This window comes from Nicotiana tabacum, chromosome 22 (genome assembly GCF_000715075.1).
Source record: "Nicotiana tabacum cultivar K326 chromosome 22, ASM71507v2, whole genome shotgun sequence".
NCBI classification, from domain to species: Eukaryota; Viridiplantae; Streptophyta; class Magnoliopsida; order Solanales; family Solanaceae; genus Nicotiana; species Nicotiana tabacum.
The window spans coordinates 113,418,503-113,433,268 of NC_134101.1; the positions used below are offsets into that span (position 1 = coordinate 113,418,503).

The 14,766-nt window shown below is 37.3% G+C and overlaps 1 protein-coding gene across 2 annotated transcripts; it reads left to right on the forward strand.

Moving 5' to 3' along the window:
- The first annotated feature begins 461 nt into the window (after positions 1–461).
- LOC107821786 (uncharacterized) lies at positions 462–6,241 on the forward strand. 2 transcript variants are annotated; one of them, XM_016648239.2, is made up of 6 exons: positions 462–655; positions 828–915; positions 4,396–4,458; positions 4,552–4,599; positions 5,847–5,909; positions 6,028–6,241. In XM_016648239.2, exons 2-6 carry the CDS (start codon positions 862–864, stop codon positions 6,076–6,078), a joined length of 279 nt encoding a protein of 92 aa, XP_016503725.1. In that variant the 5' UTR covers positions 462–655; positions 828–861; the 3' UTR covers positions 6,079–6,241. The 2 variants fall into 2 exon arrangements, with proteins under 2 accessions (XP_016503725.1, XP_016503724.1); XM_016648238.2 differs by having other exon boundaries at positions 515–655; positions 816–915.
- Positions 6,242–14,766: the final 8,525 nt, after the last annotated feature.

Here is a 14,766-nt window from a genome sequence, read left to right on the forward strand (position 1 = left end):
AAAAAAATTGTCCCTTTTCCTTGATTTTTTTTCCAGGTAAAGTAAATTATACCCATATTTATAGATGATTTTGAATTAGGTTATATGCATCTGTTTAAAAAATTCATATTTATTTGTAAAGTTAAGAGTGAAAGCAATAAGTATGAATAATATGTTGAGATCGAAATAATTAAAGGTCATGCAAAAACTGACAAAACGATAATAAATCATATAATAAAATAATAATTTACTAAAAAAGAATATTATAACGTCATTTAATTTGACTTGCATCCATATGAGAGGAGATAAATAATCTACTATAAAAAAGAGACTATAAAACTATCCAAAAAATAAACATGATTCTCTAACCCTAAGTGCAAAAATATTTTTCTTTAAGAAAATAATTAATCAAATATTAATAAAAATAATATCAGTTATATAAATATTTTGCCTTTTCTTTAAATAAAAACTCAAATATGATTAGAGAATCAGGCGAACCCTAAAAGAATACATGATGGACGGGCCAAAATTATAAATTTCTCATCTCATTCTCTTGTAGTCAAACAATCCTTTTCTCCCAACACCAAACTCCCCCTCTTTCCCACCGTTTCTTCTTCCTTGGCCTATTCTCCATATTTCTGCCTTTGCTTGCTCTTGTTATCTCCTCTGCTTCAAGGTAATGGAAGATTCCCTTTTTATTTCATTTATTTTATGGCCTTCTGTTTGGATTAGGGCTGCACACTCTATCCCCCCCCCCACCCACACCCACACAACAACAACAACAACAACTCTACCGTTCCCCGATTCTATAAACTTATAAATATGTTTATGGTAAGTGGATAAAACAGGGGAGGGCTAGACTGGTGGTGGTAACATACTAAGATGGCAGATAGCAGCAGTATTGAAGAGTTTTCTGTCTCCTCTCAAGATCACGAGGTACTTGAAAAATTTATTTTATTCGGGTAACTAGTAAAATTACCCCATGTGACCAAAAGGTCACGGGCCGGTGGAAACAACCTCTTGAAGAAATGCAGGGTAAAGCTGCGTACGATAGACCCTTGTGGTATGGTCCTTCCTCGGATCCCGTGCATATGCGCGGGAGCTTAGTGCGCCGGGCTGCCCTCACTTTTCTATATAAGATGAAATCTTTGCATTTTTTTTTTGGTCCTCCAATTTTTTCTTGCTACTTTGGTTAAGGAGCATTTCTCTGGCTTCATCAATATTCTTGATTGCTAATATGGTCTATCGTCTTTAACTCTTTTCTTCACAAAACTTGAGTTAACAACGGTTTGTTTGATGCAAGTACAAAAGATATTTGTTAAAATAGTACGGTTTAGCTAGTTTTCGGACTGATCATTCAAAAATAGCCAGCATTTGCCAAGTCATTGAAAAATAGTCACTATTTTGCTGCAACAGAGACCGGTCCAGCATAATATACTGGGGTTCGGTGCACCTGTGTATGAGCTTCCAGCATATTATGCTGGAACTCCAACATGTGGAAAGTATAATATACTGGAGAGTGGAACACCGGTGCTCCAAACTCCAGTATATTATATCCAATATATTAGATTGGAGTTCCAATATATTGCTAAATTTCGATTACTTTTGAAACTGTGGCTATTTTTGAATGACCACTTGTAAATTTGGCTATTTTTGAATTTCTCCCAAGATATTTAGTGCCGGTGGGCCGTGGCAGTTAAGAGGCAAAAATAGCACGGTATAGCTAGTTTTCGGACTGGTTATTCAAAAATAACCAGCATTTACCAAGTCAATGAAAAATAGCCACTATTTTGCTGCAACAGAGACCGGTCCAGCATAATATACTGGAGTTCGGTGCACCTGTGTATGAACTCCAGCATATTATGCTGAACTCGTATACTTTGCTGGCTCCAGTATAATATACTGGAGATTGGAGCACCGGTGCTCTAAACTCCAGTATATTATGCTGGACCAATATACTTGCTGGAACTCCAGTATAATATGTTGGAGTTCAAGTACTCCAGTATAATATACCGACGTATTTTTTGGGTTTTGAACAGTATTTTCACTTAGATTTATCTTTACATGAAAAGTGGCTAAATTTTGATTGCTTTTGAAACTGAGCTATATTTGAACGGCCACTTGTAAATTTGGCTATCTTTGAATTTCTCCCAATTAAAAGTTGTATAGGTGCAACCACAATATCTACTCTCTCGTCAAAGAAAATTTTGCAAGTACAAAAATGCTTAGTGCCGGTGGCAATTAAATTTGTATTAAGGCAATTAAGGCTACTGCCTCCGTTCCAACTTCCAATTTATATGAACGTATTTGAATGGGCATGGAAAACATTTTTCTTCTTACCAAACACACCCTTAAAGTATGAAAAGAGTATAGATGAAGCATGTGTTATTGGACCTAACTCCCTTAATCGACAGTTATCGCTATAACCACCACTAAGGCACTTACCATGTGAATCGTCTAAGTTGGGTAGCCGCCCTCTGCTAGGAAAAAAGAAAAAGAAAAAAAAAAAAATTTAACCTTGTTGTGCAATTTATTTTTTATTGTCTTCCACTTAAAAGAAAAATTATTTTTCTTTCGTGTGATAATTATTAAATCATCTTGCAAGTACCAAACATAATTAGAAAAGAATTAAATAAGACAAAGAAGGTTCATATGTTGATAGATTAGGAGTGGCCACAAGTCACATTATCTTGTAACTGCATTAGTAGTCATATTCGATTCTTGGCTCCATATATACGATCTTCTTTGTAATACTATAAATGTGGCCCAAATAATAAATTGAGACATTTTATTAGAAAAATATAGCAAAAATGAACGCGGAATATTATTTAGATTTTGTGGGTTGAGTATGATGTCCCTTCTTGTCTATATTTTTATTAATGTGGTGTCTATGCTTTTTTGAGCCGAAGGTCTATTGGAATAGAGAAGTTGTTTCGAATAAACCCTCGGTCTGCGTACATAATATCTTCTCCAGACTCTACAGTGTAGGATAATACAGGGTATATCATTGTTGTTGTAGCAGTAGTAGTACTTGTGGGGTTGAAGGGCAAAGCAATCACGTGCAGCCTGCAAAAAGAGTGGTCCCTAAATCGGTTTTGCTATTAAGATTTTACTCCGTAAACATTGCGACCCATAGCTTAAAGCCTTAAAATTCAATAAATTGGCACGTTATGGTTAAAATGTGTCGGCGCTAAGATATGGTGTGGATAGAGGTGTCAAATGGGTGGGCTTGAATTGATTTTGATCGGGTAAAAATGGGTTGAGTTAATAGTTGGGCGGGTCAAATAATCTGTCCAAAAATGGCTTGGGCTAATATGAGTTAGGTCAAGATAGGCTAAAATTTGGGTCATAACCCAATCCCCCAACTCTTATCAATCTTTACTTAATATGTTTTATTTTTTTATGAATTGTATAATTGCAAATAAGACTTTTTTCTTTTTCTATGGTCATATAAACATATCAAACAATAAATAAATTTATTTTTAAGATATTTTGGTAAAATTACTCATGGATCAATTTGGACTAAAAATCAGTTCAACTTTAAATGGGCTAAAAATAATAAATGGGCGGGTCAATGACTAGCCCAACCTTGGGCGAGTCATTTGTGCCTTAGGTGTGGATAAGCAATAATGGGCTAGTGTAAGTGCGGCAATAGTAGGGTGGAGAAGAGATTTAGCGTGACAGGAATCGGATTTGTTTATATTCTTCATTAGTTGACTGACCGTCTGCGGACCTTCACCCACCCTATTGTCATTCTTAAACTTGCGAGTTTATCACTTTTTAATGAGATTAATAACCGAAATTCAGGTTAATTATAGGAATATAAATGAAAAAGAAAAAGGAGAATTAGAAACAAATTCGATTCTTTAAGGGGCTGAAAATCAAGCAAATTAAACATTGAATGAAACATCTAACTAGGGGATGTGCTAGTCACGTCTTAAGTTTTATAAAAGATTCTTAAATTGAAAATTGACTTAGTTTGGAATAATCAGAAGCTTCTTTTCACTGAAAATCGTTTTCATTTTCCCTACTTTATGTACTACGAACATTAGGGTTAAAAACAAGTTGGACATGTTTTCTATAGTATGAACTTAATGACCAATTATTTGGTCGTCTACTGGTAACTAGAGCTAGAAAATGCAGAATATCTTAGTAGTCCAGTTGATTGTCTACCTAAATTTCACCTTGTTTTTTTTGTAAGAGATTGATTTCCCATGTTGTAATCTCCTTCCTCATTTTCCCTTGAAAAAAACAAATAGAAAATGTGTATGAAGTAGTCCTCATTTTGCAGCTGGATTTGCGATCTTTAGCCCATGTTCCATGCTTTACAGTTTACACTATCATTTGTAATTTTATGAGTTGTTTTTTGATTCAACGTCTCTTTTGTATAATTGGTACTGATGCTAAATTTTGTAGACCACTGCCACTGGTAAAAAATATGGAGGACTTGTGCCAAAGAAGAAGCCTTTGATTTCAAAGGCAAGTTTTATACTTTCTTTTTTCTCCAAAAAGTTTTAAATAAAAAGCTTTTTGACTAAAAATTGACAACCACTTGTAATGTTGTGGATGCAGGACCATGAACGTGCCTTCTTTGATTCCGCAGATTGGGCTCTATGCAAGGTACTTATTAATTTAAACCCTATTAAATACTTGAATTATATGAAACTTAAATTTCCTTTTAGCTTATTGTTGGACATTAAATTACAAAATCTCTTCATTTGTTGTTATTTTTGCTCTACCTTGGTTCTACTCATGAAAAAAAGACTTTTTTCATAAGATATGAAAAACACACAATTAAAATGAATATTCTCTCTGGCTATTGAGATGTTAATTAAGACTTGGTTAAGTTAGAGCAACAATAAATTTTAGATGGGGGAATTTCTATGACTAAGAAAAAATCTAGGGGTGTCCCTATGATATGCAAGAATTATGGTTCTAAGAGAAATGACTCCTGAATTTAAAGTTGGGTTTGTCCGAAATTCTCACTCCATAACTAAGTGCTACTTGGGTTTGATAATAGGTCCAATCCGGTAAAATTTCAATTCAATTCCTTTTGTCTCTTTTTTCCTTATGAAAATCTTTAGAATTAAATAAGGATGAATAGTGTGTTTGACACGAAAGGAAAATATTTTTCTGAAAAGATAAGTGGTATTTTATTTATTTTCTCGTATTTGATTAATAAACAGAAAATATTATCCCAAGAATATATAATCTAAGTAAACAATATGTGGAACGAGGTGGGTGGGGGCGGCTAAGGGGGAGGTTTGGTTCAGGCAATCGAGTTCGCGGGAGGTCAGGGCCAGTGGCAAGGGAGGCGGGGTCTCGGGCCGAGGGGGTGCCGATGGTGGGGTGTGTGGGACTTAGGGTAGGCAATGGTTTGGGGGGGGGGAGGGGGATAGGCTGGGGACTAGGGATGAGGCTGAGTTGAAAAAGAGTTTCAAAAAATATTTTCTTATTTTAATAGGGAAGTTATTTTCCGAAATCAGAAAAAAATAAGTTTATAAGGAAAATATATTTTAAAAATATTTAAGCGAATTAGACATTAGGTAATTGAAAAATATTTTTAGAACCAAACACACGGAAAAGGAAAATTGTGAAGTAATTTAATGGTTAAGCTCAGAGGCGGCTTCATGATTTAAACTATATGAGTTCAATCTTTAACGTTCTTACCATTGAACCCATTATATTTTTAAAAATTATGGGTTCATATTTATTATTTATTGTAATTTTAATAATTTTTTATGCTTTATGTCAAAAGTACTGGGTTCAGGGTTAAACTGCAACCTTTTATCCTACACGTATAAAATTGTGAAATGCTTATTGATTTCTTCTGATTTGTTATGCTGGTGCTTTTTATATGGATACAGCAAGGTGCAGGAGTTGATAAGAAATCAGCAGTTGTTATTGAGACATTGCGTCCCAAGTTGCAAGTAATTCTAACTTCTACACAAACTATTTGAATTATGTGCTTTTATGTATTTAACTTTTTCAAATTTCAACTTCATTTAAAAGTGAGAAATCTAATGAATGTAATTTGAAATGTAACAGAGAACAGCTCATCAACAACTACCTCCTCGAAGACCTGCTTGTACATCTTGACATGTTGGACCTCTGCCCACTTCAGAATGCTGGTTATATAATGTTCCTGCAGACTAAGTAGATAATATATACGTTACCCACAAATGCATATTTTGTTTTGCATAGTTAACTATATACTCTCTTCAACTGGATTTGGATATAATTACAAATGGCACTTCTAAAATCTCTCATTGCTTGAGCATTTCAAAATTATTATTTTCCCAGTTTTAGGGCGAAAATCAAACAAGAAGTTTGCTGCATATTTAGGCGATTTCCAACGGACGAGGCGCCTTCTTATTAGTGTTCTCTTTAATTTGACCTTTTTTTATTGATTAATCTTGTCTCTATGAGAAGAACAATAAAAAAAAAATCTCTTTTTTTAAACTAACCGCGGGGTGTTTGGCCTCAATCTCTACCTGGTATGCTATTGAACAAAAATCACATTAGAGGGGGAGTACATAAACCTAAACCTTCAAAATACATACAAGAAATACAAGAGAGAGGAAATAAGGGGGAGCCCCCTAATACAGATACTGTCACAAATACAACGAGTTCGACTTTTCTGCGTGAATACTTAACTCTATAGTATTTTAAATGTAAAAGAAAGTCCTGTTCATGACAAATTGTGATAACTCAGCCCATTGTTTTGAGTATCGTGTCTCAATTCATGTTTTGAGCATTTGTATAAGTTGATATTATATTTTGCGATTTATTGGAATAACATGAACGACTCAATAATATTTGTGGCCTCAAACTTTATCATAAGTGTTTACCTTAAAAATGGTAACTACAATTATATTTAATTTTGTGGTTCTAAAAATACGCGATTTATCATAATACTAGTTGTTAGGCAATAGATGCTAAGTGTAAGCAAAGAAAATAAAAAATGCAAACCAATAGGGTCACAAGGCTGGGCCTCGAGCTGGCTAGAGCAGAGCCTCGAGGTTTAGATGGGGTTAATAGCAATGAACAATTGATGAAGAATTAATGACGGCGAGGGCCTCAAAGATGGCCTTTTGCGGTTAATAATGAGCAACAAATGAAGAACAATAAATGAACAATGAATGAACAATGAAAGAATAAGCAATAAATGTGAAGAACAACAGTGTTAGCAAAGAGCAGAGAATGTTGTATTGTATTCACTATGTTTTGTAATAATCCGAATCCTCTTACAAGATGACAAGGGTCCCCTTTATATAAGAGGGGAAATCCCAACATAGTACATGTCTAATAATAACGAGGAAATGCTATTGGTATAATTGTATAATGACTTAGTACGGATTTGTACTATTCTTGTAGACCTGGTCAGCTCTAACCATGTGTATTTGAGAATTTTCTCGTCTTTCCATAACGATCATCGATTGTACTGCTCCGAGGTCGACCATAGTGAGCCTTCGATATGCTCCCTCGGGGGACACACCTCGGGGCCGCACCTCACGCTCTGCTTTGGGCTTCTTCGAGGTTAGGTGTGGGGAGGCATAGTAGCCCCAAGATCAAACTCACCAATTTTGGCCGTATACAGATAGTCCCCGCGTTTCTTAGGATGAAATGATAAGAAACAATCTTAGTTCTTGCCTCTTCGATTCCCCCATTATGACGTCAGCCACGTGAGATCATTAAATAGCGTGGCAAAAAAGTTATACATGGGTCTTATTAAACACGGTTCTTGAAAAGCCCACGAACCGCTATTGGTCGCCCTTTCAACTCCTCCCAGTGACTTATAAATACTTCAATTCTCTATCTTTCAAACCTTTGCAACATCTTCAAATCTTCAAATCCTCGTTAACAGTTTCCTGCCTTCACCCTTCTTCCGTGTTCAATTCTTTGTCAACTTGCTTTGAAACTTTTGTTACAACTATGGCAAAAACTTCTAAAATAGTACCTCCAAAAGGGGAAGCCCCTTCTTCGTCACGCTCGTCTAAGAGCAAAAAGGTAGTGCCCCCCAGCGTTGAGGAGTGTGTTCCTGGGACCTTCGATACAGCCTCCGACTTTAAGATTGATAAACCTTCTTCGGTACCGGGATGATGCGAACCCATGTCTCGGTATGTTAGTCTAATAACGTATATAAAGACGGTGAAAATAGATTTCCGCTGGGGAAAAGCGGTACAAGTAGAGGTCCCTTCTGTGGAAGAGGATATAACTACGCATAAACTTGGTTTCCTCAGCGTGTATATGTATCCCTTTACTTTGGGTCATGTGAGCTCTTCTTCTCCATCGATAGACCCGGTGATCCTCGATTTTTGTCAAGAATATCGAGTGACGCTCAGTCAGATTTATCCTTCTTTTTGGAGAATCGTCGATTTGCTTAGACATTTCTCGAACATGGTCGAGGGGATGTCTTTCACCCTCGATCACCTGATTAGATTGTATAGCCCTCGCCTCTATCGAGGGGGCCTAGTCAAACTGCGGCATCGGTCTGCCAAAGCATTTTTTGCCTATACCGATTAAGATAAGGATCGGGGATGGATGAACTGCTTTGTTCGAGTCAGAACTTCGGACCTCATCCCTGCCGAGAAGATGCCATTCCCCGAAGAATGGAATATAAGGCGTAAGTGTCGTTACACCGAGAATCTTTTATCATCTGAATGTCCTCTTTTCCTCTTTCAAACTAACTCCTTTGTTATTTGAATTGATTTCTCTCTGATTGCTTAGCCACCATGTAGTTCTCTGGCACGGTCAACGACCTCCCGGGCTGGGTTAGACTTTTAGACTCCACCTCTCCATATGATAAGCGCATTTGGCATGATCTGGCCAAAACTCGATGGGAGGCCAAATATCATGGTACGCCATCGCTATTATCACTTCTAAATCCCTTATGAATGGATTTCATAGCGGTGTGTTTGACATTTTATGCCTGTGTAGGCCTCGGGGAAGCCGTTTCAATGAGACCGCCTCCTCTTGGCGACGAGGAGACTCAAAGGCCTGCCAAAGATAGAAAGAGAAAGGAGGAGACGCTGGCGGAGTCCCCAAAACCAAAAAGAGCCAAGGCTCGAAATAGGACCGATGCAACGGTCCTATCTTCGGCAGCGGTTGAGAGTCTTCGTGTTGAAGACGATGACGGATGCCCATTGATACATAGGGCAAGACAAAGCACTGATGCTTCGACGGTTGCCGTGCAGAAGACTGCCGAGTCAGAGGTGGCCGATGCGGTCCCACCTTGTAATGAGGAACCCTTCGAGGAGGGTTTGTGTGCAGTTCCCGAGGCGATTACGGAAGAAGATTCAACTTGTGCTGATGAACACTTGTTCAGCGCATTTGGAGGATCCGACTCTGAGGCCCTTCAAGGGCAAGAAGAAGCCTCGATAGAGGTTGATGTCATGGGCGGTCTTCAATCAGGCCCGTCATTTTCCCCAAGGCAAATACGGGATGCCCAGAACAGGGAGAACACTGATGTAGGGGCATTCCGGGGGGAGGATGAGATGTTTGGAGATTTCTTTCCGACGTTGAAGAGGATGATGATCTCGATGCCCCACTCGCTCTCGAGGAGGCTGCGAAACTCCAAAAATAGGTGATTTTGACATAACCTTTGCGCCTTGAGTTTTGATCTTTGTTCTCCTAACTTCTTTCCTTCGTGCTATATTTCACGATGTTGTATGACCAGGCCTTCTCCAAGTTACGGGGTATGCGCCTGCTTCCATGTTTAGAACGTTGTGGGAGTTGATATCAACTAGCTCCACATTTGGTACTCCCTCAGGGTTTACGGGTGGTACACCCAGCCCTATGCCGTTGTTTTCTCCAAGTTCTTCACTATCGTGAAGAGGTACATTTTGTGTGCTAGACATGATTGAGCCTGAAATCAAAGAATCTTTGACAATAAAAAGTGTGAAGAGTAACGTGTGTTATCAGAAAACTAGCACCAAAATAACTATTATTTTTAGCCCCACGGTGGGTGCCAAACTATTTACCTTGAAAATGGTAACTACAATTATATTTGTTTTTGTGGTTCTAAAAGTACGCGATTTATCTTAATACTAGTTGTTAGGAAATAGATGCTAAGAGTAAGCAAAGAAAATAAGAAATGCAAACCAATAGGGTCACAAGGTTGGGCCTCGAACTGGCTGGAGCAGAGCCTCGAGGTCAAGATGGGGTTAATAGCAATGACCAATTGATGAAGAATTAATGACGATGAGGGCCTCAAAGATGGCCTTATGCGGTTAATAATGAGCAACAAATGAAGAACAATAAATGAACAATGAAAGAATAAGCAATAAATGTGAAGAACAATAATGTTAGCAAAGAGCAGAGAATGTTGTATTCTATTCACTATGTTGTGTAATAATCTGAATCCTCTTACAAGATGACAAGGGTCCCCTTTAATAGGAAGGGGAATCCCAACATAGTACATGCCTAATAATAACAAGGAAATGCTATTGGTACAACTGTATAATGACTTAGTACGGATTTGTATTATTCTTGCAGACTTGGTCAGTTCTAACCACGTGTATTTGGAAATTTTCCCGCCTTTCTATAACTATCATTGATTGTACTGCTCCGAGGTCGACCACAGTGAGCCTTTGATATGCTCCCTCGGGGGACACACCTCGGGGTCGCACCCCACGCTATGCTTTGGGCTTCTTCGAGGTTAGGCGTGGGGAGGCATAGTAGCCTCAAAATCGAACTCCCCAATTTTGGCCGTATACAATAAGCCTTTACATATATAATGTGTGTGGTATGAAATTTACATTTTAGATTTGAAGCTTTTCTTTTAATATGCAAAGTTCTTTTTCTTGGATTTTATTACCATTTAACTTAACTAGATCGGATACTTGTTCATTTTAAGAAACCAGTTTTATTTATTTTTTTAAAACTATTTTTACTGTTTATTAAAAAATTTTAAGATAACCTTTTTGAGATTGTACTAAACTTTTAATCATTCTCCTTTTTGAGTATTTTTAGTTGTCGCGACCTGAAAACCACCAATCGTGATGGCATCTAACTCAACCCGCTAGGTAAGCCAACTAACAGAAAATAGAATCCAAATGAGATTATATGAAAAATAGAGAAGAATTATCTGGACATTTACAAATTGACCCAAGGACTGGTAGTACGAACCATGAGCTTTTAAGACTTTGAATTTACAAAGCTAGTACAAATAATTACAAGATCTATTTGAAATTTACATAACAGATTAGCAAAATCTAAGCTACCAAGGATAAGTGGCAACAATATCCGAAATGCACGAACATCTTCAAAGTCAGCACCCAACATCACCAGCAGCTCCGCTCTACAAATCTGCACGCAATATGTAGAAGTGTAGTATCAGTACAACCGACCCCATGAACTGGTAAGTATCTTACCTAACCTTGTCGAAGTAGTGACGAGGCTTTTTAATTTTAAAGATACTCACAGATAAAACCTGCATCGTAAATCCTCAATAGAACTACACCATGATATAACAGAGAAGAATACATGAATGAATACACAAACAATAACTGAATACTAGCAGTGATCACAATTTAGCATCTTACAATACCTCGACCAATCTTTTCCTTAGAATGAAACCGATAAACTACGACAGCCACTTCATAACTTTCATAGCATGAAGAATGTACTCAAATATCAAGTCAATGACACGACAACACCTTTTGTGCTTTTATCTCATCCTTACCCAATATACGTATAACAGAACTAACCAGATGACAGAAATTACCGATAACAGGAATTACAAAGTAGGAAATACAAGTAGCAATAATGAACGAGAATATACATGTGGGCAATAGTAAAAGACTAGGCGGAAAGCATGTGAGTAATGACAACAATTGTAAAACAAGGAATATCAACTTCAATTAACTAGCATGATGGAGGCCTAAGTGCAGATATAACAAATAAGAATGAAGCACATGATTTTTACAAGCTAACAAGTAGAGGCATGAATGACTAACATAGAAAAAGGACTTGTACTAAAATGCAACAGAATAGACATGACATGGAGATAATTATAACAGCAAGAAATAGACATGTGTTTGCAAATTAAACAAGTAGGAGATATGGACAACACAATAACGATTGAAATAGAGAGCAAGGACATGAAAATAACAACAAGTCACATGAGGTCTATAAATACGACAATAACAACTCAAGATAATGACGTGAACATATACACAGAAAACAGATATCACAACATAATGCATGTCCCTCATCCTCGCCTACACGGAAACACCTATCATGCCATGATCTCACGATAATATAAAAGCATAATAATATAAATGAAATGACACAACATCACCCTTCGTGCTTTTATTCTCATATGAAGTGGCACGACATCATCCTTCGTGCTTTTACTCTCAACAATATGGCATGGCATCACCCTTCGTACTTTTACTCTCAAATAATATGGCACATTATCACCCTTCGTGCTTTACACTCTCCCTCACATGATAATGTATAAACAATGACACGACATTACCCTTCGTGCTTTACACTCTTCCTTACCTAACACGTGTATATCAATGACAAACAAGGCAGGAAGCATAAATAACATCAAGAGGAGTGTTTAAACTAATATTCCAAACAAATCCCAATCACAACTTTCCAAGCCAATGATAATTTAATGAACCCTCAAGAATCGTTTTATTCAAGTACTTCCATAAATCTCCCAAATGATAAAAAACGCAAGTATAGAATTTAGTATCTCAAGAAGATCGGCTGTATCAATGTATTAATGACTACGCATAGTGATAACCGAATTAGGCACATCAATGTATTCTTAGAATTCCATCAATTTGATCAATTTGTAATAAGCTAAGTCTTTAATACTATGTTCTTAGTATCTAAGAGTCAAGTAAGGCATGAAGCAAGAAGGTCACGTAATTCTACAGGACACGATTATAACATAATCTATCCTTAAGCATGATTAACTCTGGCACATACATATATGCTCGTCACCTCATATATGTATCACCCCTACATGTGGCAAATAATATCAAATAGGAGGAAAAATTTCCTCAACAAAGTTAGACAAGACACTTACCTCAATTCGGCTAATTCAATACTCAAATTTAGCTTTTTCCTTTACCAATTCACCTCCGCTCGGCTCAATCTAGCCAAAGACGGCTTGAATACATCACAGAATGCAAGAGAAAACAATTTCAATTAATAAAGCTGTGATTTTTATTAGATTTCTAAAAAGTCAACAAAAGTCAAACCCCAGATCCAAGGGTAGGTCTTGACTACCCATAGCCTCACGAGTCCAAATATATATTTTGTTTTCAAATCCAAATTCTATTTGACTCACAAATCCCAATTTTCATTTTCAAAACTTAGACAAAATCCCAAAAAAAATCCCCTAGATTTCTCATGAATTTGATGTTAAAACTTATATAAAATCATGAAATATAGTTGAGAATTTATTAGAGGCACTTACCCAATGATTTGGTAAGAAAATCTCATCCCAAAATCGCCTCTCATCGAATCTAGGGTTCAAATTATATCAAAATGAAGTTAAGTCTCGGAATTCTCAGCATTTAACAGGCTACAAATGTCGCATTTGCGACATGGGGTTCACAAATGCCAACCCCGCAAATGCAAACCCCGTAAATGCGAAGAACTCATCGCAAATGCGAAGATTGAAATTTTGTGCTGCCTTCGCAAATGCGACCAAAAAGGTCGCAAATGCAAACACTGGACCTTCACAAAAGCGACCAGTTGGTCTCAAATGCGAACAAACTCAGCTCAGGCCTTTATCGCCAATGCGATACTAAGTCCGCAAATGTGAACTCAACAGGCCTCGCAAAAGCGGCAAATTCCTCGCAAATGCGAGTCCTTTCCCCAACAGCCCAGCTTCGCAAATGCGAGGCTACTTCGCAATTTTGATAGTCACGTTTGCGACAAAAACATCGCAAATGCGATGATACCAGTACCAGCAATAAAAGTTTATTAAAAATCATTCCGAAACTAATTTGAAACTCACCCGAGCCCTCGGGGATCCAAACCAACCACACACCCAGGTCCAGAAACACAACACAAACTCGCTCGCGCAATCATGTCATCAAAATAACCTCTAAAACAATGAATCAAATGCCAAAGCGCATGAAGATCAAACTAAACTTCAAGAACTTCTAGAATCACAACCAATCGTCCGAACCATATCGCATCAATTCCAAATGGCGCCAAATTTTGCAGACAAGTTCAATATGACTAAACGAACTTACTCAAAGCTTCAAGTCATGCATAACAACCTCAAAACGATGAATCACACCACAAGTCAAAATCAATAAACTTTAAAACTTCAACTTCTACAACCGATGCCGAAACCTGTCAAATCACCTCCAATTGACCTCAAATTTTGCACACAAGTCACATTTACCATTACAGACCTATTCCAACTTCTGGAATCAAAATATGACCCTGATATAAAAAGTCCACTCCGGGTCAAACTCCCCAAAAATCTAACTTTCGCCATTTCGAGACTAATTTGACTACTGATCTCCAAATTACAATCCAGACGCGCTCCTAAGTCCAAAATCACCCAACGGAGCTAACAGAACTCCATTCCGAGGTCAAATGCTAAAATGTACTACTTGGTCAACTCTTCCAGCTTAGAGCTTAAATCTTGAAGTTCATTCTTCCAAATCGATTCCGGATAAATTTAAAACCAACACCAACGATTTACGCAAGTCATAATACATCATGCGGAGATACTCAAGCCCTCAATACATTGAGCAAAGTGTAGATACTCAAAATGACTAGTTGGGTCGTTATATCCTCCAC